Consider the following 26542-nt stretch of genomic DNA (forward strand, 5'->3'; position numbering starts at 1 on the left):
CCTTTAATTCATATGCCCATAAATTTGTAATATTTGTCGATAATGTTTTAATGACTTACAACCTAGAATCATTAAAGCTTTCAAACATCGATCATCCAATGAATTAGACAATGAACAAGTTGTAGGAAACCCGCACTTACAGCAAGGAAGCCCCGTTTATTGTTTACACTCACTAGGTACAGGTGTACAGACATATACACTGAGACATGTACATTTTGCGTCTGTATTAACAATTATACTTTGACACTCTACAGATCGCCGGTATACTTTTTAATTTTGTATTTTGGTTTTATTTGTTTATTTTTATTTTCTGGGGTTTTTTTGGTGGGTTTTTGAGGTTTTTTTTTGCAAAATTATTGGCCGCCCCTTTGCCGACGCCCCCGTCATTTTGTATCTTATATAAAAGACTTTATCAAATGCCTTAGATATGTCACAAAAGATGAATTTTACATCTTTGCATTTGTCAAGAGTGGATATAATAGTATTATATATGTCAACAAGTAGATTGACTGTTGAGTGTCCAGTTTGGAAACACAACTTTATATTTGAATATACATATACATGTATATGGGTAAAATCTTCGAAATTCGTCTTCTCAAGAACCATTGGGCCAGCAAAGTTCTACATGAACGCTTACTGACATATAGAGTACAAATCATGATTCCAGGGAGTAGGGTGGGGCCACAATATGGGGAGCAAAGTTTTACATACAAACTGAATTTCATTACCCCAGTAGTAGGGGTTTTGGTATGAGGGTGGGGCCAAAACTGTGAATTTTATTATCCCAGTAGCAGGGGTTTTGGTATGAGGGTGGCACCAAAACTGTGGATTTCATGATCATATTTGCAGGGTCAGTTCAGCTCCACTTCTAGAGCTGTATTGGCCACACTTTTCGAAAGTTCTTGTCAAACGTCACCAGACAAGCCCTTGAATGGAACCCGCAGGGCAAAAGAAAAGTAGGAAGACCCAGACAGACCTGGCGCAGAAGCGTAAACAAAGAAGTGAAGGCTGCTGGAATGGCATGGACTGAGCTAAAGAGGATCGCCCAGAACCGTGTACGTTAGAGGAGTGTGGTTGCGGTCCTATGTTCCCCAGAGAACCCAGAGGATTAAGTCTAGTAAGTCAATTTAATTGCAGGGTGGGTCCAAATGACCATACAGTGGTTATATGTCTTGATCATTTAGAAGACTTTTTCTTTAATTTTGCTGATACTGATGTATAAAGATAAAATGCGTACACAGGAACAGCAGAAAGGTATGTACCAAACTTGGAAAATTAGATTCCACGGCCCTTAGGGCTAGTTGTACTTTTAACTGCAATGTAGTGGACCAAATAACGACTTCTCATTTTAGCTAACCTGAGCCAAAGGCCCGTTGAACTTATTGTGTTGTCAATCATGAGGTGTGATGGACGGTGTGGAATGTTAGCTGTGTTTTAAGATCCACTTGGCTAATTTTTATCGGCCAACCGTCTCCTTTAGCAAAGGGATTAAACAATGTATGCTAAAACATAAAATCTTATATATAGGCCTATACAATGTATATAAAAAAATTGTTCAGCGTAGTAAAAATATTTTGCCTCCAGCTTTGCATTTCGCTCTCATTTTGAATTAAATTTACTTGTTACTGTAAACTAATAAATGGTGTGGGAAAAACATTGATAATGATAAGCATTCTTCACCAAATCTGGCATGGAACGTCTATTAGGGAAGGTCATAGTCACTGAACATCTGGGGGTTGAGGGGATGGGTAAAAATCTTATGAAATCTTTTAAAAATATTCTCCACACTCGCACATAATAATGATGAACATAGAAATCTCAATCTGAAATGTGAAATTTATAGTCAGGGGTTATGGGACTATGGTGGGACCATGGCTCATAAAGGGTAATGCAATAATTCTTTGAAAATCCTCATGCCCTTTCTACCTGCAACATATAAAGACCAAACTCCATCTTATATGCCTCTCATACCACAATAGTAACCAGAAACAACATGGAATACATAGGCCCTACAGCCCTGGTGCACGCCAATATGGAAATTTTGTTAAACCAGTCTTTTAATTTGTTGTTAGGTATTAGAGGGCGAAGCCCTCTCACGGCCCGAAGGGCCGTGAGAGCGGAGCTCTCCCTATAGGTAACACGTATATACATGTTTAAAAGGAAAATATAGGAAAACAATGAAAAATTAAACCATACCTATGGAACTTGAAAATTTTGGTACTAATGGTGTCGATCGAATACTATCGCGTGGACATGTATTTCTCCATTTTGAATCTCATCTACCCTAGTTCACGTCGTTCTGAGATGTTACAAAAATTCGTAAAAGCATGTAAATCTTATTTTCTTAATCATATATAATCACTCCACCATTAACGCCATGTTTGTTGTTGTGGTTCAGACGCTATGTTTGTAAATTTGCTATAATACGACGCTGAATATGACGTCACAATGTACTGTTTACATCAGTTGCGTAATATTTCCCGCGTTCAATATATAGGCGGATCAAATCCTGCTAACTTCGGGTTGTTTTTGTTCTGTTTTGGATATAGATACTAATGCCAAAATTTTTTTGCTTCGCCCTCAAACACGGTCATGCCGTAAAACATATTACATTGCAGTTGAAGTTTTTCTGTGGATATCCATAATCTTGCATGATTTTCCAGAGGTTTTCTCTGCGTAAGCTAGCAAATGCTTCAAATTTTAGATGCAGCTTTCTGTTCCATACCAGGCATTGTTCAAGAGCGCTTTTTACAATCAGTATATGATTTGTGTTGAGTACAATATCGCAAGAGACTTTTCCAGGTACACTTAGTAAAGTAACAATTCGCCTGTTATAACATTTTGTCCTCCAGCTATCAACAAGGATCGAACTGCATGTAATGTATTAGAGGGCGAAGCCCTCTCACGGCCCGAAGGGCCGTGAGAGCGGAGCTCTCCCTATAGGTAACACGTATATACATGTTTAAAAGGAAAATATAGGAAAATAATGAAAAATTAAACCATACCTATGGAACTTGAAAAGTTTGGTACCAATGGCGTCGATTCGAATATTAGCTCGTGGACATGTATTCCTCCATTTTGAATCTCGTCTACCCTAGTTCACGTCGTTCTGAGATGTTACACATAAAATCCGTAAAAGCATGTGAATCTTATTTTCTTAATCATATATAATCACTCCACGATTAACGCCATGTTTTTTGTTGTGGTTCAAACGCTATGTTTGTGAATTTGCTAAATAACGACGCTGAATAGGACGTCACAATGTACTGTTTACATAAATTTGCGTTATATTTCCCGCGTTCAATATATAGGCGGATCAAATGTCCAAAATTAGGATGATTTGATACAGCTCTGTCCGCGTGCTAACTTCGGGTTGTTTTTGTCCTGTTTTGGATCGATACTAATGCCAAAACTTTTTTGCTTCGCCCTCAAACACGGTCACACCGTAAAACATATTAAAATAAAAAATTATGATAAAAAATCCGGAATTTTCATATTCTTCGGCCATACATTGAATTTAGTATTCTGTAGTAATTTCCGGTGTAATGTAAGCTGGGAACAGCCGAAAATATGGTTACACACTTCAAAATTAGTATTTTGATAGGTAAGTAACTTTAAAAGTATTTATTTTGAGAGTTTTGAAAAAGGAACAGTATATAGAGGAAAAATTATGAAATATACATCAGTCAAGACATCAAACTCATAAGAACTACCCCTAAATCCAAGATTTTACTGTTTGGCCTTGCCTGGCCTACCCAACTTTTTTATGATATTCATCATATTGACCGTGCGGGGATAACTAATTGCGGGGTTAAGAGTCAGTGGAATCTCGGATTAATGGGCTTGTTTCTTAGATTTAAAACCCGTACACAGACTTTCAAGCGGGGCCCATATTTTTCTTTAATCCTTATTTTTTGTCAGATAGTGATTTATGTATTTCTATGAAGACATTTAGGCCTAGTAGTTATCAGCATGGAATTGTGTACCATATATAACAGACCAAGTGCTTTCTTCCTTGTGGTTACATTGAAATACTGAATACCCATGTATGATCTTCTATGATGGTAAATCCGTAATCCGGTTTGTATTGTGTGTGTGTGTGTATATATATATATATATATATATATATATAAAGCACTAAATAATCACAACTAGGTACTGAAAATTTTCGCCCCAGCCCGGGGTCGAACCAGCGACGTACGGCACCCACCGCCTAGCAAGATTGTCAAACCAGTGCGTAAGTCCACTCGGCCACAACGACTTGACTTGTCGTTGTGACCGAGTGGACTTACGCACTGGTTTGGCAATCTTGCTAGGCGGTGGGTGCCGTACGTCGCTGGTTCGACCCCGGGCTGGGGCGAAAATTTTCAGTACCTAGTTGTGATTATTTAGTGCTTTATATATTAATTAATTAATTATCACATGTATCGTTTAGATCCTAGGGGTAAACGTAAGGTTGGGTGTTATAATTGTTTGTTTGTGCTATATATATATATATATACATGTTTAAAAGCACTGAAAATGCCACGACACTGTTGGTTATTTAAAACTCAATTTTTCGACGCAACCCACGTCTTTATCAAGAGACTGTATATTAATATACCTGTTGGTGTCAGATCATGAGTACAGATTGATTTTTTATGCCCCCCGCCAGTGGTCGGGACATACAGTTTTACCCTTGTCCGTCCTTCTACAACTCCAGGTTTTCCGGACTTTTTTTTTCTAAACGCCTTGAGATATTGAATTTATTTTTTGTATGCAGATATATTGATGAGTTACAGATTAAGTTTGAGTTTGGTTCTGGTTTGTTGATACTTCTGAAGAATTTCGCCCCAAAAAGGGCCCTTATTTTTCACAAAAAGTCACTTGAAAGCCTGCTTACAGTAACCGTATGCATTCTTTAAAGTTATTAAAGATAATTTAGTTTGAATGAAACCCCACACAACTGCTTGTATCGGAAATCTGACTCAAGGTTTGCCTTCATTTAGTGCAGACTACAGATGTCCATGTTATAACTTATGATATAAGCTATAGTTATCTGATCTATGCAGTCCTCATGTAGTCCTTATCAAAAATAAATAAATAAATATATCGGTGTAATAAGAACTAAGAAGAGAACTAATTTGAAAACCATGTCTGGATTAGGAATCAGAACCGGAAAACCTTACAACATCAGTACTAGTATTACACGTAGTAATGTGTTGTTCCTATGGGAACAAGATAACGGTTAACGTCCCTACACTAATAAAAACGTGGTGGGTCCCTACACTCCTGAAATACATGTGCCTCGGTATCAAAGATCATTAGCTTACTTTACATAAAGTATTAATCAAAATTCTGACAGTAGATATACTTGTTAGAATTTATAGATTTGTTGATATATATATATATATATATATATATATATATATATATATATATTTGTAAAGCTTCTGAAGATGTAATGAAAGCGCTAAAGCTTTACGGAGGATTTCTGTGTTTTCTTTTCATATTTATTTAATATTAGTATCCGATTACTGAGACTCTATTTCAATTTTGGATATATATATATATATATATATATATATATATATATATATATATATATATATATAAAGATACGACAGTAAACTAAAAAACGACCAGATTGATTTATAAACAATTGTACATTGATATATTGGAAAGTCTCCCCATAGTAATACACGTGTGTCCACTGTGTGTGATTTATTCATTTTGAAAATAGCATCAAATAAATCATGTCTTGGAACAGGAAACTTATTACATGAAAAAGAAGAAGTGGTAGGCGTCGTCTGATTTAGCACTGGAACATGGAGGAATATCAATAATGTCTGAATAAGTCTTTATTTGATACGCTGTTGTTAACTTGTTATGTCTAGTTAGCTTAGTATGCATTACATTACATCAGCGTTCTACACGCGAAAAATAAGAAGGCGGTGTGTTAATGGGAAATGTATACTGTTTTTTAAAAGAATTTAGGGAAATTGATTGTCTAGTTGTCATCAGTAAAAAAAAAAAGCAGATAACAGCAGGAATACGAACTACGACTTTACAAATACCACCCGATGACCAACGTACCTATATTTAGTATATATAGATAGTATTCGTAACGACGAGATAATTATGACATTATTACGGGAAAAGATCTCGTAATTACGATATCTTTTCTTGTAATTTCGAGATAATTATCTCGTAATAACGATATCTTTTCTCGTAATTACGAGATAATGGAATGTTATATATATACATGTATATATATTTTTTTTTACATGATACTAATAGGCTTTCGTACTTTCGTATGTAACTGCTTAGTCTGCCAAGAAAATGTTTGTACGGAATTATAATGTACACTGTACATAGAAGACATGCAGGGATGGGATATTATGTGCATAATACGGGATATCGGAAACATTATTTCATCTCCGATTCCGTTGCAGTTTTAATATTCAGTATGTTCATTGTCCAACAAGATAACGTTTTCTGCGTTAACATGGACAAGTTCGTACTATTAGGTGTAGTGAGTCCAGGTACTTAGTGTCATTTCTCAAAGTCAAGGGGTGGGGAGCAAACGGAGAGAAAGTTACCGTCATATCTATATGAAAATTCTCTGTTAGTAAGAAAATGATCAGTTCCACCCAAACCCCAAAGTCGTGAAAATTGGGGGAGGTTTTGTTCAATTCATCGGTTCAACCTTGCATTTTCAATACCATTTACCTCAACTAAGAAATGTGACCAGCTAATAAATCGATCTTTGCATGTAAAAATAACAAACTTTGTATGTGATAATAACGCGACAAATACGTCACATGTCAAGACAAATGAACCGGGGAAAAAAAGGGGGGGGGGGTCAAAAGTGGGTTGGGGAGCTACATGTACGTACCTGGAGCTCGATGCATAGATTGTGGTAATTTTTATACTATTTTTCATTCCGTACCAATTCATAGCGTTCGGTTGTTATGACAGAAAATTAAGTGAATACCCAAATACAAAATGTACGCCGATACGGTAGAGGAAATGAACACAGTACTGTGATTTCTTTTGTTTGTTTGTCTGGGTGGTTTATCTTTTTATTGGTCTTCCCTACCAAACATCAGTTTAATCTAATAACTCATGTTTTGGTACTATAGGGTATTTGCTTGCAACATTCTAAAAAATGCCCATATAAATAATACATTATTTTCGTAACTTTTTTTCCCCTGTGAGTTCCAAAATCTTATAGTTTTGTGAGTATCAGGTGATAGGAACGTGCCGCTGTTGCATGCATAATTTGTAATAAGATCTTTGAAATCGATGAGAGGTCAACAAGTCAATTTTTTTGGAAGTGTATTTTTAGTTTTTATGTTGAAGGAGAATTAGGAAATTGAAAAGAAAGAAATGGGGTAGCAATGCTTGTTATTTCGCTACAGTGTTCTAAACATGAACTTTTTGCACTTAAATTTAATTCAATTAAACTTGATTTTGTCTGTTGGTGTCAACACAATATAAGCAACAGAAATCAGTCTACATAAAATAGATACATAATCATGTCTTCTAACAATAAAAAAGTTTGATACAAATAATTACCTTTTTGCACTTGACATACGAAAAAATTCATGATATCAAATTTGAGAGTTTAAAAAGCGTATTAGGAGTAATGTCAATTTCTAAACTCACAAAAATTCACAATTTTCAAGGTCTTGTCATTCTTGTGTTAAAATTTAAAATGGAACTTTTAAAAAAGTGGGGTTTGGAGACAACAATTATTATATTATTGGCGGAAATAGTGAATTTTTACGCAAAATTTCGAGTAAGTTAATTCACAAATTTTTAAATCGGTGTTCTGTTTGGAAAAACATGTCAACCGAGTTAATAAATTACAACATTAGATCTAGTTCCAAGTATTAACTACTTGTGTTATAAATCATAAAACTGAAATACACGTACACGTAAAGGAGTATAAAAATGGAAGATATATTAGATGAAACAGAAACTGTAATATCAACTTTCCGGTTTTGAAGGGACGGAACACTTCTACTATACCGGTCCCCAAAATATGGCGCTAAAATAAGTGCCGCCGAAGGCGGTTTAGTATAATATATATACAATCGCGTGAACGATCGATAAAATCGTTAAAACGGCAAAAAAAAATCGCAAAATTAAGCCCAAAATTGAATTCCTTGTGTAAAATGAAGCTTAAAAAACTGGTTTTTAAATTCAAAATGAAAACAGAATGCAAAAAGACGTACATTTTGAGTTCCAAAATCGATAGAATCCGTTGTGATGTGTGCGTTATCGTACGTAATTCTCCTGAATATTACCGTCACAGTGATTGATGTTGATGAAAGCAAACTGATTTTTTTCTTCTAGGATTGAGAAAGGATATTGTTTCTTCCTATTTTACGAAAAATATTCTAGTAAGTGGAACATTGGGGGGAAAACTATAAAATCGCGTGCTATTGGGGACCGGTATACTAGAAAAGGTAAATCGTGGTCTCTTGTTTAGAAAAGTGTAGACTATACAAGAAGCAATCTTTTTTTTTTCCACTCTCGGAAAATAAATGACAAAATCTTTTGAATATTGAATTACTGTTATTGGAAGGAGGTACATTTCCCCCCAAAAACCCTTAAATTTGTGTCATTTTATTAATTTCACCTTATTAAAAATGACAGAAAATAGTAAACATTATGTAGGAGACATATTTCAATCTCTGTAAAATCCAGGAGCATCCGGGATGCGCGGCTTCGCCCTCTGGCCTGGGTCCCCACCATGGTTTCGCTCTGGATCCACTATAGGGGCCTCAAGGTGGTCCCCAGGACCCCATGCCTCAAAGTCGCGCCCCCTAACCACAATTCATGGATCCGCCCCTGCTCTGGACAACACGTTGTAACCTGGGGTTGAGAATGGTACTTGGTGGAGTATATATAATACAGTTGGGAATAACGGGAGTTTGAGAAGAATGTCAACCCCTCCACATAACGCTATGTATGACAATCAAATGACGTCACAATGCGCAAAACAACTCTACGTCACAATACTTCTGAGCGTCGTTACCGTGGTTAGATACCGTATACATTTAGTTTCTACAAAATGCAAGAGGAGAGGCTTTCTTCTTCCGAAGTCCTTAAGGTCCTGAAATGTGGAGTCTGCTGGGGATATTTCAACAAACCACACACTCTAAAATGTGGCCATAGCTTTTGTTTAAGGTATGATCACAACATTTCATCTAATATTTATTCTTTTATACTATTTAGCTCATGTGGGCTGAAATCTCAAGTGAGCTTTTCTGATCACTCGTTGTCCGTCGTCGTGTGTTTGTAAACTTTTTACATTTTCGACTTCTTCTCCAGAACCACTGAGCCAATTTCAACCAAACTTGGCAAAAAGCATCCGTTGGTAAATGTTTGTTCAAATGAAGGGTCATGCCTCCTTTGAAGGGGAAATGGTCACAAAAATAGGGTGGGGTTATTTAAAAATCTTCTTTTCAAGAACCAATGGAACAAAAGAGCTGAAATTTACATGAAAGCTTCTTGACATAGTGCAAATTTAAGTTTGTTAACATCACGGCCCTAAGAGTAGGATTGGGCCACAAAATGGGGGTCAAATTTTACATACAAATATAGGGGAAACCTTTAAAAATCTTTTCAAGAATCACTCGGTCAAAAAAGTTTACATTAACATGAAAGCTTCCTGACATAGTGCAGATTCAAGTTTGTAAAAATCAAAGCCTCGGTGGTAGGTTGGGGCCACAATAGAGATCAAAGTTTTACATGCGAATATATATTGGGGAAATCTTTAAAAATGGGCTAAGGTGGCTCAGGTGAGCAATGTGGCCCATGGACCTATTGTATAGTTACAACACAGCAGCTACGTTCTGGTATCAGTTAAGTTTATTTACTATTGTTTGTTAATTTACTTTCCTAATTCATAGTTAATTTTTCAGTTCTTAGTAGCAATATCCTAATGTGCTCTTTTGTAATTTTATTAAACAGACATGTATTTTAATTTGAAATAATTTTTCAAGATTATATAGTTTCACAGTTTTAGGTTTCAATTACTGTACTATATACTCGGATATGAGTCCGCGTGTGAGTCGGGGGCCTGTTTTCAGAGAAATTTTAGGAATTTCACATTGACTCTCTTATAAGTCGGAAATGGAATGAATTTTTGATAAGATTTTCTTTTGAAACATTTTATTTTTTACTAAGAGGCTTCACATGGAGTATATTAGTACAAAAAATATATTCAATAATGATAATTCCAATGTTATTTATTATGTTTTGATTGGACAAAAATAAAACAGGATGTATTCATACACGCCTGAAAACAAATAACGTAGTGCAGGGAAACTATTCAAGTTTTTGAAATTGTTAATAAAGTGAATAAATTGGAATTATAAAAATCAAACATTCTTTTTGAAGAATTTTACTCACAAACTTAACATAAAAGTGCTTCGCACTTTTTCAGTTTCTGAGTAAATGTCCGGAGTTTGCGCATCGATACATTCTTCAAAAAGAATGTTTAATCCTATAATAAACAATTATGTCAAACACATTGAATGGATTTCCGTCTAAGTAAATATTTTCCAATATATACGGTATGTTTCAAAATCCTATAGTTATTGATGCTTCCTTTCGAGGAATTATATATATAACTAGTCGAACTACATATGTATGTTTGAATTGATCATACTAGATGTGAACATTTTTGTTTATAATAAAGTTTTAAAGAAATCTTTGTCCACTGTGAATTTTGTAATTTGGTCCTAAAAGAAACCATGCGTACTTTTACATTATTTGCAATATGATGTCTTCCTAATTCGCTCTATACCATGTAAAACTTATACGGTATCATGTAGTTAGATGTAGAAAGTTTATGATTCAAAATATATTTGCTAAATTTTAAATAAAATCTCTCTAATAAAGGTGATTGATTAAAACTCCACATTTCGCATCCATATAAAATAATGGGCTTCACAACTTTATCAAACATATCAGGTTTACAATAAATGGACTAGTTTCGTTTTCCACATTTTCCAATGACACCATGTATAGCTTTATTGGCTTTGTCAACTAATTCTTGGATATTTAGGCTATACATGTATGAACCACTTTTACTAAAAGTAACATCAAAATATTTGAATTTATCAACTATTTCAAGAATTTCATTAATATATATTTCAAAAAAAATATTGATGGTGGAAGTAGGTTTACCAAGAATAACATTTTGGACTTGTTACTGTTGATCTTTAAGTGTCATGTTTTACAATATTTATGAAATACATACAATAATACTGAAGTTCTGTTGGTGTTTCTGTCAATAATATTGTGTCATTTGCATAATCTTAGGTAAACATCTAGTTATTTTCTAGTTTCTCACATAAAGACCTTTAACATTATCAATGTGCGTAAATTCTCTTACAGCATTCATATATACAGCAAAAAGAAAAGGTGACAAGTTTTCCCCCTGTCTGACTCCAAAATTGAATGAAAACAATTCTGAAAGTCGATCATCACATGACACTCTTTATTTAATGCCACTGTACAGATTTGTTATAACTTTGAAACATTTCCCATCTCTATTGTTTAATAAGATTTTATTACAGATATTGCTTTTTCAAAATCAATGAAAGTGCAGTGTAGTTTTTTGCGAAAGCCAGATTGTTTTTCCAGAATTAACTCGACTATGTTTGCATATTCTTAAAGTCTTGAAGTAAATAGTTTACCCAAACAGCTAATTAAGGTATTCCATGTATAATGAAAGGATAATGAACAATTCTAAAGGATTTAGATCAACATAAATGTTTATTGTTAAATAATGATGAAAGTGAAGCAAATGAAATTCACATGCATGGTAAATGATGAGAAGTTGACCTTTTTGCACTTAAGACTTTTTGGAAGAGTTGTCTGCCCTTTGTAAAAATAAGAAAAATCTAATTTTCTAATAATGTGTGTGGTCAATGATTAATTTTATTTCATATTTTCACAAAGAGAAAGTGTTTGTAACTTTCTACCAAGAGATTTGTATGAAAATATAATTTCTTTTTAAAATATTGTAATAAAACATGCTTTTCCCATATACTTCAATGTTAAATTCTAGGTGAAATAAATCAAGCAGTAAACAAAATTTTGAAAATTCCTATTGTGGATTATCTTTATTTGATGAACCCTTCAAAATGATACCATGAATACAAAAATTCCACCATCCATTTATTAGATATGAAATATGGTCATTATACATTGAATACCTTAATAGGGCTATGCTTTTAGGGGTGGGAGTCATCACCTTTGTTTTTGTACAATGAAATTATGATACCCCAAGTCCAATGAATGTGATGGAATTATTCCAGTTTCAAAAATTGTTTAAATAATTCCATATAAAATGTTGAATGAAATATCAGATGCACTTTTCATATAGGCATAACTATGTCAATACCACAGGACTAACCATTTTTCAATTTTTTAAAATTCTTCTCCAGTGTCAGATGGGTTGGTTAATGAATAAGTTCAACTCTACATTAGAGAACAATGATAGCTCCTCTTCGGAAAACACATTGTCCCCCGGCACGCACGCTAGAAAGTGACGAAGCATACTGCTGTCTGTTTAATGACACGTACCGCTATTTAAAATTATGATTACCGGTAAATGAAAGAAAGAAAAACATACTCACTGTATATGTAGAGGATATCTAGTGCACTGGTTCCAAACAATGATTACATTGTATTAGATCGACATTTACGCATTATAAATACCGCCAAATGTTACAATTTGCAAGCCGTGCGGCGAGAAAATAAATTCCGATTCAAAGCAGTAGGCCGTATACGCCGGATGTAGACTTCGGAGTCAAAAATCTTACTCTCCAAAACCTACTTATATGCTAGTATAAACGGGTACATTTCTTACAGAGTCAGACTGTTGAGCTTGTTTTAGCTCCCAGGGCAAGTTGCATCGGAAACTCCGAATTTACATAACAATGTAATGTAATTTATATGTCTTGGGATTGCAATACATATCAATGAAGCTGAAAGTGAAAACTGGTTAAGATGGCCATTCGTTGAATATATGCATTTGATTCTTTTTTTTTCAGATGTCTGCACAAAGTCTGCCAAGTTGCTCGAGACAACAATGTGCATGTCCTGCTTTCAGTATTGAAGTTTCCATGTCCCACGTGTAGGTCACCCGTGCATGTTAAATATATCTTGCAGCATAATGCATATGTTAATTTCGCAATTCAGGAGTATGTCAACCATTGGAAGAAAGAAAGACATCACGTAAGAAAAATGTTTTCGTATGGTATAAATGTGTGAACATTCAAGGTCAGCTGATACATGTACGCAATGATAATAATAATGATAATCTAAAAAAGTACGATAAAATCCGGAGACAAACAGCTATCTTTATGATGCTCGATATATAATTTTGCTTATTTTTTTCTCATTAAAAATATTTGTAATGGACATGATTAATTTCATGGGGGGGGGGGGGGGGGTATTGTTTTTGTCCTGTCTGTAATTCTGTCGGAAACTTTAACCTTGTTAATAACTTTTGAACATTAAGTGCTACAGCTTTGATATTTCACATGAGTATTCCTTGTGACAAGACCTTTCCTTGGATACCAACATTCTTGTCCTTGTGACTTTGACCTTGGAGTTTGACCTAATTTTTGAAAACTTTAACCTTGCTAATAACCTTTGAACGGTAAGTGCTAGAGCTTTGATATTTCACAAGAGTATTTTTTGTGACAAGACCTTTCCGTGAGTACCAACATTTTTGACCCTGTGACCTTGACCTTGGAGTTTGACCTACTTTAAAAAAAACCTTTAACCTTGGTAACTTTTAAATAGTGAGTGCTAGAGCTTTGATATTTCACATGAGTATTCCTTGTGACAAAACCTTTCCGTGGGTACTAAACATTTTGACTTTAACATTTGAACTACTTTTTAAAAAATTGACATTCGTCATAACTTCTAAATGGTAAATATTAGAGCGTTCATATTGCACATGAACATTTCTTGTGACAAGATATTTCTACTGGTACCAATATATTTGTCCTTGTGACCCTGGCCATCTTTGGAATTGGCCATTATCAGGGGCATTTGTGTTTCACAAACACATTTTATTTTCTCTCTCAAATTTATGTACAATGTATATCAAAACAAAAAGATTTTTACTGAAAGAAAACTATCGTTTGAAAATATTCAATCTATATACTTGTAAATTTCTAAGAATGATGAAACACTTGAAGCTTAAGATATGGCTTTAATCTCAGCTAAAAAAAAAAAAAAGTAGTACCATGTCAGAAGTGCAACACAAATAATGAGCAATTCGTTTAAAAAGAAGATAATGTCAATTTAACTACCAAAAAAAAACAACCTTTTTAAGCAACATCACTTCTGTTAGATAAAGGAAAGAAGTAACTACTGGTGCAGTGTTTCCATGTAAACTTTGTGGGGGTTGATTTAATGGGCATACCCCTCATGTTCAGGAGTGCAACATTTTGACTTTTGACAGACATCAATCAAATGTATTTTTACCCTACCAATATAATAATTTTCTTTATGTTCTTTTTAAGAAGAGGCAGTGTAAAAGACATGATTTTCGAAAAAAGATGACAGAAAAAAATTCTATTTTGCCCATGGGGCTGTCTTTCCAATATCAGGAGTGCAAGACTTTTAAAAAAACATTTTATTAGTTTAAATATTCATCATAAAATATTAATTTTGCATGTTTCTAATTATCAATTTATTAATTCTGAATTATTAGCAAATATGTTTATGTGGAAAAGAAAAACTGGGGTTATTTTTTAAATGATTTTCTAATGGCTTATCACAATGAAATGTTTATTTCACAAACATTGTTAGAAATTTTTGTCTTTTTCATTCCACCTGTTGTCTTTCATTTATGAAAGATGCAATAAGCATTTGTGAATGAATTCTTGAATATAATGTTGGATACAAATCACCATGAATTATATTCTAGTCCATTTTATAATCCCATTAATGTGTTGTGCCCTGACGCTTTATAACAACTACAATGATAATTATCTAAACTACTTTGTGCCAGGTCTAACTGTGTGGAAATTAATGTTTTCTTTGAGAATATTCATCATTGACCAAAAAGTATATCTTATAAGGATTAAAGTAAGTTTTTCTCTACTTTGACGACCATTTGCATCCTTATATCAGATATATTTTAAAAATCCTTTATATTTTTATTTTTAGAAATATGAAATTTGGGTATAAAATTGAAGAAACATGAGAATTTTAGTATTAGTAGGTATTAGTGATAGATTTCTATCTCAGTAACTGACATGATATCTATGTAAGTTCTGTATGTAAACGATCAGGAGTGCAACAAAAGTAGGTAAAATGAGGATATGTATTTATGCATGCATAAAAACAGAACAGAACCATATGATACGAGGGCTGTTCGATATGTAATGTGTATTGTACCACAGCGCAATAACGCTTTGTACGATTTCGTGGATGATGATAATCTTGCATAGCTCTATTCAATACCTTTCCAACGGTATAAACACGAGCCTTCAGCTCTACATAGTTTTAAACTTATAGTCATTTCAATAGAGCCAGTCGTTGACCACTGTTGTAAAAATGGTTGGGAAACGGGTTGAGAATATTGAAGAAATTAGAGCTGTTCAGCTTATATAAAAGTTCGCAAAAAACTCGGTCATTTGGTATTGCAGATTTTTACTGAATTGGGGGAAGTTTATGAGTCTGATAAGGTATCTTATGAGAAAGTTCGTAGGTGGAGAAAGAAATTTCTGACTGGCACAGAGTCCGTCAAAGATGCAGCAAAATCTGGCCGACTTGTGACTGTAACAGGCAAGGCAAATGTCTCAAAAATCAGGGAAATAATTGAAAGTGATGGCAGATACACGATTCGCAATATTGCCAAAGCTGTTGGCATATCGCTATCGCGGGTGCATTTAATTTTGAAGCGTATTTTGTAAGTACTAGCGATTTCTACCAGATGGATACCACATATATTGACAGATGACCAAAAACTTAGAAAGCTTTAATCTGGTCGTCCTTACAAGTCCCGACAAGCCCTTGGCTCAGCCATCAGTCAGTGCCTCAGAGGTCTACCTAAATCAGCATACCGTGACGCATTTCAGAAATGTATTTCAAACCGCCGAGAATACTTTGAAGGGATGTAATATTCATTTCACTATTTGAGTCGAATGCTTTTGAGATATCGTACAATGCACATTATGTATCGAACAACCCTCGTATTTGTTTTCAATATCTCTAACATTAACAATGCATTTTGATGCATAAAAAAGTACTTTATTATCTACTGAAAAAAGGGAAAAAGAAAACAGTGAGTATTTCAAGAATTTTAAAAGATAAATTTTGATAAAAAAAAAAAAAAAAAAAACCATTAAAATTTCCACACTAAAATTGATGAAAACTTCATCTGCTCAGATAATTTTCTCTAAAATCTTCATTTTACTTCCCAAAATTTCATCTAAATGTCCTTTCCAAATTCCACTGTTGTAAGTGAGTGCAACAAAAGTTGGTGAAATGAGGGTCTGTCTTTATGCATGCATAAAAACAGAACTGATAGAAACATGTGTCTTATGTCTGAAGTTATAAGCATTTGTTTTCAGTATATCTGACATTAAAAAAAATGCATTTTAATTCATATAAACTGATTTTAAAAATCAACTTTTAAAACAACTTTATTTGAACAAAGTAGAAGGAAACTTATTTTATATTTGACAATATTTCCCAATTTTGATAAACAAAAAAATGTTTTTAAACAAAAAATTGAAAAAAAAAATCCACTACAAACTGGATGAAAATTTCATTTGCTCTAATTTTCTCTGAAAACTACAACTTGTCCCCAAATATTTTATGTATATCCTTTCTATTGATGCATGTACATGTAGTTATTGTCAGGAGTGCAACAAAATGAGGAAAAACAGGGTTATAACAAAGAGTCCTTTTGTTTTTCAGACTGATATTTGAATTTAAAAAAAATGTGTACTTCTTTTAAAGGTGTTTCTCTAGCATGTAAAGTATATAATTTATTTTCATTTTTGTTAACATTTCATATAAATTCAAAATTTTTATGAACTAGTATCATCACAAAAAGTAAGGGGGAAATGACCCCAAAAAATCAAATATTTTGAGAAAAATACAAAATTATTGTCTGAAATTATTGATGGTTGTTCCTTACATCATTTGCAAAGAAAAATTCATGTTTTGAAATTGTTTTAAGATATTTTATGCAATATGCTCTTATTTTAACATTTTTGTAAAATTTTATGAAAACCTAATGATAAAAGTCTGCAACTTTTTCAGTTCTTTATTGATTGCAATGCCCTTTTGGATGTAAAAACCTCAATGTATACACATAGACAACCTAAATTACCAAATTTCTCGCTTGCCCTATGGACTAATAAAAAAGTTAATCGCAAACTGTTTACCTATCGTGACATCATCACGTAAGTGATATAAGTTAAAACACGCAAATAAACTGTTTAATGTGGTATGATATATCATGTACTCTGTATACATGTACTCGGTACGACGACACGACTGTAATGGAGGGGTGGCTATAATCAGACTGTAACTGTAAGGCAGTGAATATTCTTAGGTCTTGTTTTCGTTTTTGATGACTGGATTGTAAATTAATTTCAACACTTTACTTTCATTGTTGATTTTGTTATAATTCAAAAAGTGTTGTAAAATATTGTTTGGATTTCAGGGAAAACGAGTCTGGGTTCTTCAATAGTCAATACGTATGAAATTAATCAAAATATAAGATGAAATTGTCAAATTTTCATAACTTATCAAAGTTTGCATTATCATAGTTATGTTGTTATGTCATGTTTATCAACTGACCCACGGAAGTACAGTCCAATACGTCAAAGAAACGAATACCAGTCCTAGCCTATTTTAACTGTTGACGCAAACCAGAAGAAAAATGCATCTCAAGAGATTAAGATATTTCTGAATTTTTTAGAAATAAAATTTGAATCATATCTACTTTTATCAAAATTAAATGCAAATTCATAAAGCTATAAATTTATCCAAGTGAAGTAAATTACAAATTTCACTATCATATATACAATGTTGTGTTTATAATAAAAGCCACACATAGGCCTATTGTTCATTGTGGTTTTTATTTTAAAAAATCATTGCATTACGTTTTTCAATATTCACTTGTAACTTCGATTTCAATCTGAAGTATGAACATTCAAATTGACCTTCAAATTGAAAAGTGTACTACATTTGTAAAGTGATGTATTTTAGTATTAAATCATTCATATCATGAACTGTCATGGTACATATAAACATGATAAATCTTATACATGAAAGTAAACACGGGTCAAATTATGTAGGCCTACATCAGTTCCCTGCAACACCATGGACAAACGTCATTTGGATACAACCATTCAGTGTATAACTAGTCGTGCTTTTCACGCAGAGTACAACCAACTCATAGTATATCAATCATAGTATATGGATGGAGACGTGAATTTAGAAGTTGAAAGAAAGCTTGAACTTCCGTCTTAAACTTGCAATCCAATTGTAATATTGAATTAAAATGTAGAAACTCGAAATTTTGAATCATTATTGTACAGCTAGCATATGGGGTAGTAAAATTTATTTGACCTGCCAATTATTATGCTCTCGCTTGCCCTATGGACTAATAAAAAAGTTAATCGCAAACTGTTTACCTATCGTGACGTCATCACGTAAGTGATATAAGTTAAAACACGCAAATAAACTGTTTAATGTGGTATGATATATCATGTACTCTGTATACATGTGCCTTCTCTATCGTGAATTTTATTTCATAAACAGAAGTTATACATATACATTCACTATTACTACACATTTTAACAGCTTAATAATAGAATTTCAGATATATATGGATATATTTATAATTGATATTCTTAATCCTCGATCGAGAGAGAGAGAGGGGGGGGGGGGCGCATCTTATTGTTTTAAACATATGCAATTCAACAACTTATAAAGAATTATGATGTATTGTATATTCAACCTAAACTACTGTTTAAGTATGTAAACTTCACCACCGAAGTAGTTTATAATGAAAAACGTTCAATGTGTATTGAATGTCTTTATTTAATCGATGTGACAGAGAAAATTCGGTTACAGCTGAAACTCTCAACGTGCTTTCCTTCCCGCCCAGAGGGTCTTGCAATGCGTTTTCTAAGTTCGTCTCTAAGCTCAGTGAGGTCCTACGAACCGTAATCCGCCATCGTTACTAAATATTCAACAACTTTCTAATCTAAACATGTCCTCCCGACGCTCTCTTAAACTTGAGGTTAGAAACGCCTTGGAGTTGGACGTTAACGGATCGTGCGCCACCTGTAATCAAGGGCGAGTAATTTGAAGTTTTATTTGCCATTCACTTGAAAATTAACAAACAATTTCAGTTTGTGTCTTTTAAAAAAAAAAATTAACCGCTTGGAGAATGGAGATTGATGCATAAAATCTGATTATTTACGATAGCATTGCACAGCGATTTGTTGTTACAGTGATTTGATAAAATCTAACAAATGAGTAAATATCCACATACACAGGTCGTTAGAGGATAAACACGCTATTGTGAATTAGTTTTGCGTTGCCTTCCGCTATCAAACTTCTGATACCTGTAACTCACGTTTTTTTGGTACTAGGTCTGAATAGGATATTCCCTTGCAACATTCTGAAAAATAATCTTCAAATCAGGCAGATGGTTTTTTTAAATATTGGAAATGAATCATATTTATCCATCGCTATTTATATACAAGAATGGTCTAAGTGAAGCATAATTTTCGTAACTTCTTTTCCTGAAGAGATTTTTAAAGTTCCGATTTCCCAAATAGTATTTTTAGATAACATTTTATAATCACATGTCCATTATATATACCTTGATAATAAATGTTATTGTTTGGAAATGCTTTATGCTCAAGTGAATATGTCACTTAGAGCTGATGTTGCATGAAATAAGTTATTTACTATATAGAACGATTAATTAATTTTGCTTTAAGGTTCGAGAGAAGTTTGAATTAAAAGTGAGGTCTGTTGGTTGCCAGTACTCATCGAGTGAAGAACAGGACCACTGCTCCCACGTATCAGCCATAGAGTATAGTCACGTGACAACGAGACTAGACGTGTCTTCCTTTTTATCAGACGTTGCAACCAGTGTGTCTTCTGTTTCAATTGCGGAGTCGGAAGCGGACAGTGAATTTACAGTTGACGCATCCACGGAAGATTCCGATGACCTTGACTTTGATGTAGGAAATATTGAAGGTCAAGATCGTGTAAGAGGCCAAGGACACCGTAGAGCTAATAGAAATGTTGCTAACGACACGGCTTTGACGCCTAGAGATATTTTCCGCTCTACAAATCGTTCCATCATGGCAATCATTTGGTGCGGTTATACTCTTTCAATGATGCTGATAACAAATGGCTTCTTTCCATATATAGCTCTGTACAGTCTCTTGTTCTCACTCATAATGTACGCAGATACCTTAGAACGCAGACGATAATGGAATAAAAATAAAAATCTATATTCGATTGTTTTGTTTTTTTCACCTTCTCCGATATCATGAATCCCCCATTTTACCTAAACTTATGTGTAATATTTTATGGAAATGAATTATATGGCAGACAATGAAGTACTAGAGACAATAAAATTTTATGGAAATGAATTATATGGCGGACAATGAAGTACTAGAGACAATAAAATTTTATGGAAATGAATTATATGGCGGACAATGAAGTACTAGAGACAATAAAATTTTATGGAAATGAATTATATGGCGGACAATGAACTACAAGAGACAATACAATTTTATGGAAATGAATTATATGGCGGACAATGAAGTACTAGAGACAATAAAATTTGAGTAACGACCATACTCACCGTTACATGTACATAGTGTGCAGAAATTCATGTGCCTGTGCCTGTGTATTCCATTCAATTAAGGAGTTATAAAACATTGATCAGACATTGCCATAAGAAATATAGGATATTGTAAAAGGTGCATTGATGTTGGAAATAAGTATTGTCTCATATAGCAAAAATTGCAATTTGATTGTAAAAATTTTAAGAGAAAAATTGAAACTCTCTTGGGATTCGAACGCTCGATCTGCAAGTTACCAGTCTAACACCTTAGTCCACTTCGCTAATCAGAGTCGGTTTACATTTAATACAAGACCAATACTTTGGTATGTGAAAATTCCAGACAATGTTGGATTTTTACAGGAGAATAAGCCCCCTTACATTTTCAGTTTTAACACATTTGTACAATGATCCCAGGCGTGGTTATGTGCAATTGTGGTAAATTTGACCTTGTCTTTGATGAAATATCATACGTGGTCGTGTAGCAATCATTCTGACCTTTCAAGAGTGAATTTCATTAAAAGTTATAACAAATGACAGATATGCACAAAGAAAACGAAATAGATAAATAGATAGAATAGCCAAAAATGATATCATTGAAGCTGAGTTAACTTACACGGGGAAAAGTTGTCCTGTACTTTGAAGTGATGTTAATTCAAAAGTGCGTGGGGAAAATCAGTGATATTTTTTCTGAGTCGGCAATCACACAGCCGGTCAAACTAAAAAAGAAATTTTGATTTTGTTTGGAGTGACTGTTGATGGATGTGGTGTGACTGTTGATGGAAGTAGTGTGACTGTTGATGGAAGTAGTGTGACTGTTGATGGATGGTTGGTGTGGTGTGACTGTTGATGGAAGTAGTGTGACTGTTGATGGATGGTTGGTGTGGTGTGACTGTTGATGGAAGTAGTGTGACTGTTGATGGATGGTTGATGTAGTGTGACTGTTGATGGATGGTTGATGTGGTGTGACTGTTGATGGATGGTTGATGTGGTGTGACTGTTGATGGAAATGGTATGACTACATGTTGATCGAACACAGGTCTATTGTACGTGTAAATCGTTATAGATTACTGCTGTAGCTTTATGGCTAGGGAAACATATACGTATGAGAGGAGTGAATAACAATGAGTTGTATCGTGCAACTCACAAATTGAACGCTAGATACAGATTCATGTAACTATTCCCAAGCTTCGTCACAAAACAAACTTTTCTATTTAAAATCACTAATATTTACAAGTGATGCACACTGATCTTTATTGCGGATTGCTCCGTTTACCTGATCAAGATATAGGGCTCACGGCGGGTGTAACCGATTGACAGGGGATGTTTACACCTCCTAAGCACCTGACCCCATCTCTGGTATATCAAGGTGTCCCTGTCCAATTCCTTATATGATATACAAGATTGATCACTGATCATCCGTTGTTCGTCCGTTTGTCTGTAAAATTTTCATATTTTCGACTTCTCATGAATCACCGGGCCAATTCTAACCAAACTTGGCAAAAAGCCTGGGTACAGGGGGTTCAAGTTTGTTCAAATGACGAACCACTAAAGCCAGAAAAGCTCAAATTCACATGAAGCTTCCTGACATAGTGTAGATTCAAATGTGTTAAAAATCATGCTCCCGGGGGTTAGGGCCAAACTTAGTTTATAGTGTTTATGTGTAAAATACTGAAATAACATTTTCTTCAGTGATATTGATACTAAATTGAAACTAAATGGATATCTAGAAAGAGCAGGTAGTCCTTTACCAAAACTGTAAATTTGATGATCCCAGGGGTAGGTATTTTGGTATCAGGGTGGTACCAAAATCGTCAGTTATTGAACGTGTGAACAGTAGAATTTTTTAATTTCTTCTTGATAACTACCATTCCAATTCTCTTCAAATTTGGTATGAAGCATCTTTGGGACAAGGGGGACATAAATTGTAAACTTTAGGACTCCTGCACCCCCAGGGCCTTACAAAAATTAACCAATTTTCAAAAATCTTCCTCTCTACACCTGCATATCTTTAAGAAAAACTAAATGCATATAAGTGATATAGAACAGCAAGGCCTCTACGAAGGTTTTAACTTTCAGGATCCCCGGGGTATAGACTGTGACTCTAGGGTGGGGCCAAACTTGTTATATATATCTAATGATATTTGCTTTAATGCTATTGATACTAAATTGAAACTAAATGGATCTTTACGTGATGTAGGTACCCCTTTACCAAACTTTTCATGATCGTAGGGGTAAGGGTTTGGTTTCAGGGTGGTGCCAAAATTATCATGATTTGAAGAACTTTCGCAACTCCAGGGTTTTCACTCAAGCATGTGTCCAAATTAGTCATATCGTTTAATGTTGATGCTGGATATATTATGTAAAGCTTTCATCAGTGTATGCACTTTTGAAGTTTTAAAAACACGTCTTCTTATACCTCTTGTAACAAAGTTCAAAGTTGTGGGGGTTATACTGGAATCAAGTTGTCCGTCCATCCGTCAGTAGACGCAATGGTTTCTGGCCTTTAAAGCGTTATCCTTTCCACCTACAGTCACCATATCATACATATGGACGACTACCCATATGACGAAGATGTCGCCTATCGATTTTGGGGTAAAAAGGTCAAAGGTCAAGCGCACCCCTAGAAAAGAGACTACCCAAGGTTTTGTCATGCCCTTTCTTTTTTACACCCAGGAAAGAGGTAATTATACCCCCTCAACAAAGTTGTTGGGGTATACTTGAATCGGGTTGTCCGTCTATCCGTCCGTATGTAGACGCAATGGTTTCCAGACTCTAAAGCGCCACAGTCACCATATCATACATATGGACTACTCATGGGACGAAGATGTTCCCTATCGATTTTGGGGTCAAAGGTCAAGCGTACTGGACATCGAAGTAGCAATATGGTTTCTGGGTTCTAAAGCGTTATCCTTTCCACCTACAGTCACCATATCATACATATGGACTACCCATGGAATGAAGATGTTCCCTATCGATTTTGGGGTCAAAAAGTCAAAGGTCAAGCGCAGTGGACATCGAAGTAGCAATATGGTTTCTGGGCTCTTAAGCATTATCCTTTCCACCCACAGTCACCATATCATACATATGGACTACTCATGGGACGAAGATGTTCCCTATCGATTCTGGGGTGAAAAGGTCAAAGGTCAAGCGCACTCCTAGAGAAGAGACTACCCAAGGTTTTGTCATGCCCTTTCTTTATTCTCAAGAAAGAGGTAATGTATACCTATTAACAACACCCTTTGGGAGATTGGGGTAAGCGGGGGTATTCTTAGTGAACATTGCTCACAGTACTTTTTGTTTTATACTGTTGCTGAATATTGGCTTAGATATTCAGGAATTTTTTTTCTAGATTCCATAGTCCTTGGAACTAGTGATACTTTTAATTAGTACTCAGGTGACCAATAAGGCCTGTGGGCCTATTGTTAAAAAAATATTAAATTTTTTGAACATTGTGTTCATGTATTGTTGTTACAATGTTGAAATGATCACTTTTCAGTTCTTGTTGACTGTCGAAGGACCATTAGCTGTCATTTTGTCACAAAAAATTGAATTCAATTAAAATTGCTCTATATTATATATTTCAGTGATAACACTAGTGTTTAATTATTACCAACACTTTTTAACCTCAAAACAGGCACATGAATATGTGATTTTGGTGATTAAATAATAATTGTCTTCTAAAGACAATAATTTTTCGGAATCCTTATATATTTCTTTACATTAAAGGCCGTTAACTAACGTGGTTTTATTAGGTTTCTCTTGTTTTTATTATATAGCTAATAATTAGTCTATTATAAAATCTGCGTAAAATCTAGAGAATGTTGGTGTTCAATATCCTGAGAATTTATTGAACGCTAACTTTGCATTACGTAAATGTATGCGCCCGAAACATTCCGAATATGAGCGTTCAATATTGACGTTACCGTAACGACCAATCGGAACTCCTCGAATGTCTCGCGCACTCGACATAGATCTCGGATGTAATACGGTGGCATCCATGAGTGAATTTGATGCATTGCCAATTGGCAATGCATCAAATTCACTCATGGATGCCACCGTATTACATCCGAGATCTATGTCGAGTGCGCGAGACATTCGAGGAGTTCCGATTGCCGTAACGACGTAAACAAGCCAAATTGGCAGACGACGGTCCTCCGAATCTGACAGAGCCGGTATTTGATATTTACTTAAGCAAAATGTTTTACTGTACCTGAATTATGATGTTCCCATTCACAAAATCAGTTTGCTTCATGCATTAATGACAGGTTAAATATTGAACAGTTAAGAAATGCATGCTGATATTGCACACCTTCACCTTAGATGCCAATATTGACGAATTCTCGTCTATTTTGGGGTATTTTGAGTGAAAAGGGATATAATATAACAACTAAATACTTTAGCTATATAATAAAAGGGTTATTGAACTTATATAGGTGAATATTGGCACTCGTTGGCTGTCAAAATGCACTCGCAAGCTCGTGCATTTTAACAGCCAACTCGTGCCAATATTCACCAATATAACTTCAATAACCCTATATTATTAGTCGTTAATATATATTCCTATGCCATTGAGAAATTTTGACAAAAACATGGTTAACTTTAATAAATGATTTCAATGTATTTTTCCTTATATTTATTAATATACAAAAATGTTTGGTCTTCGACAAAACAAAACACTTATTAGGTTTGTTACTGACTGTCAACAGAAACATGTCGGGTTGTTTAAGTTGATAGAAGGCGAGGTTGCCTCGCCTTCTTTGGACTTGAACAACACGACATGTTTCCGTAATATTGGTCCTGCAGATATGCAAAATCAGTGCTGGATTTAAAGTCTTCTCCTAAAATTTTCAAAGTTAAGGTAAATCATAATCTTTTGTTTAGAATTTATCGTTACTTTTATTAGGAGACCTCCCCCCCCCCCCCCCCCCCCCCACCCACCCACCCACCCATTGTGTCTTTTTATTAATTCAACTTAATTTGAAATACGACTACATAATTCAACTTCAAGCTCAATAAAATCCTGGAGCTAGATCCTTGCCTCATGAAGTTGCCACCCTAAATTCAATTCCTGCCGTGTAGGTCCGCCCCAGAATACATGTATGTTCACTATTTTCAGTGGAGAAGCATTTTAAGGTTCTGGTCCTGTTCATGTGAGACATACAAATGTCTTATCCCACTGATTCATAATATTATGAATCAGTGGGATAAGACATTTTTTAAAACGTAGATGAATTAGTGTTCTGTGATAATGACACGTGTATTTAAGCTTCCTGGAACATGAAAAAATGTATAAAGAGACACCATAGATCAGAAAGAAATATTTATTCCTGGTTCGAATTTCCTCCATTGTCATACCCCCCGCAACAAGTTGTGTGTGTGTGTGGGGGGGGGGGGGGGGGGTTATACTGGATTCGGGTTGTCCGTCTGTCTGTCCGTCCGTCCGTCCGTCTGTAGACACAATGGTTTCCGGGCTCTAAAGCATTATCCTTTCCACCTACCGTCACCATATCATATATATGGACTACCCATGGGATGAAGATGTTCCCTATCGATTTTGGGGTCCAAAGGTCAAGTGCACTGGACATCGAAGTAGCAATATGGTTTCCGGGCTCTAAAGCATTATCCTTTCCACCTACAGTCACCATATCATACATATGGACTACCCATGGCATGAAGATG

The 26542-nt window shown here is 34.6% G+C and overlaps 1 protein-coding gene across 2 annotated transcripts in view; it reads left to right on the plus strand.

Moving 5' to 3' along the window:
* The first annotated feature begins 3529 nt into the window (after positions 1–3529).
* The window catches only part of LOC125646473 (uncharacterized), a 31066-nt gene continuing 8053 nt past the window's right edge, over positions 3530–26542 (plus strand). For both annotated transcript variants that reach the window (XM_048872794.2, XM_048872795.2), the window contains exon 1: positions 3530–3604. In XM_048872794.2, coding sequence (XP_048728751.1) covers positions 3571–3604 — 34 coding nt within the window. In that variant the 5' untranslated portion in view covers positions 3530–3570. The remainder of the gene's footprint in view (positions 3605–26542) is intronic.

The sequence above is a fragment of the Ostrea edulis genome, chromosome 6 (genome assembly GCF_947568905.1).
Source record: "Ostrea edulis chromosome 6, xbOstEdul1.1, whole genome shotgun sequence".
In the NCBI taxonomy this organism is placed as follows: domain Eukaryota; kingdom Metazoa; phylum Mollusca; class Bivalvia; order Ostreida; family Ostreidae; genus Ostrea; species Ostrea edulis.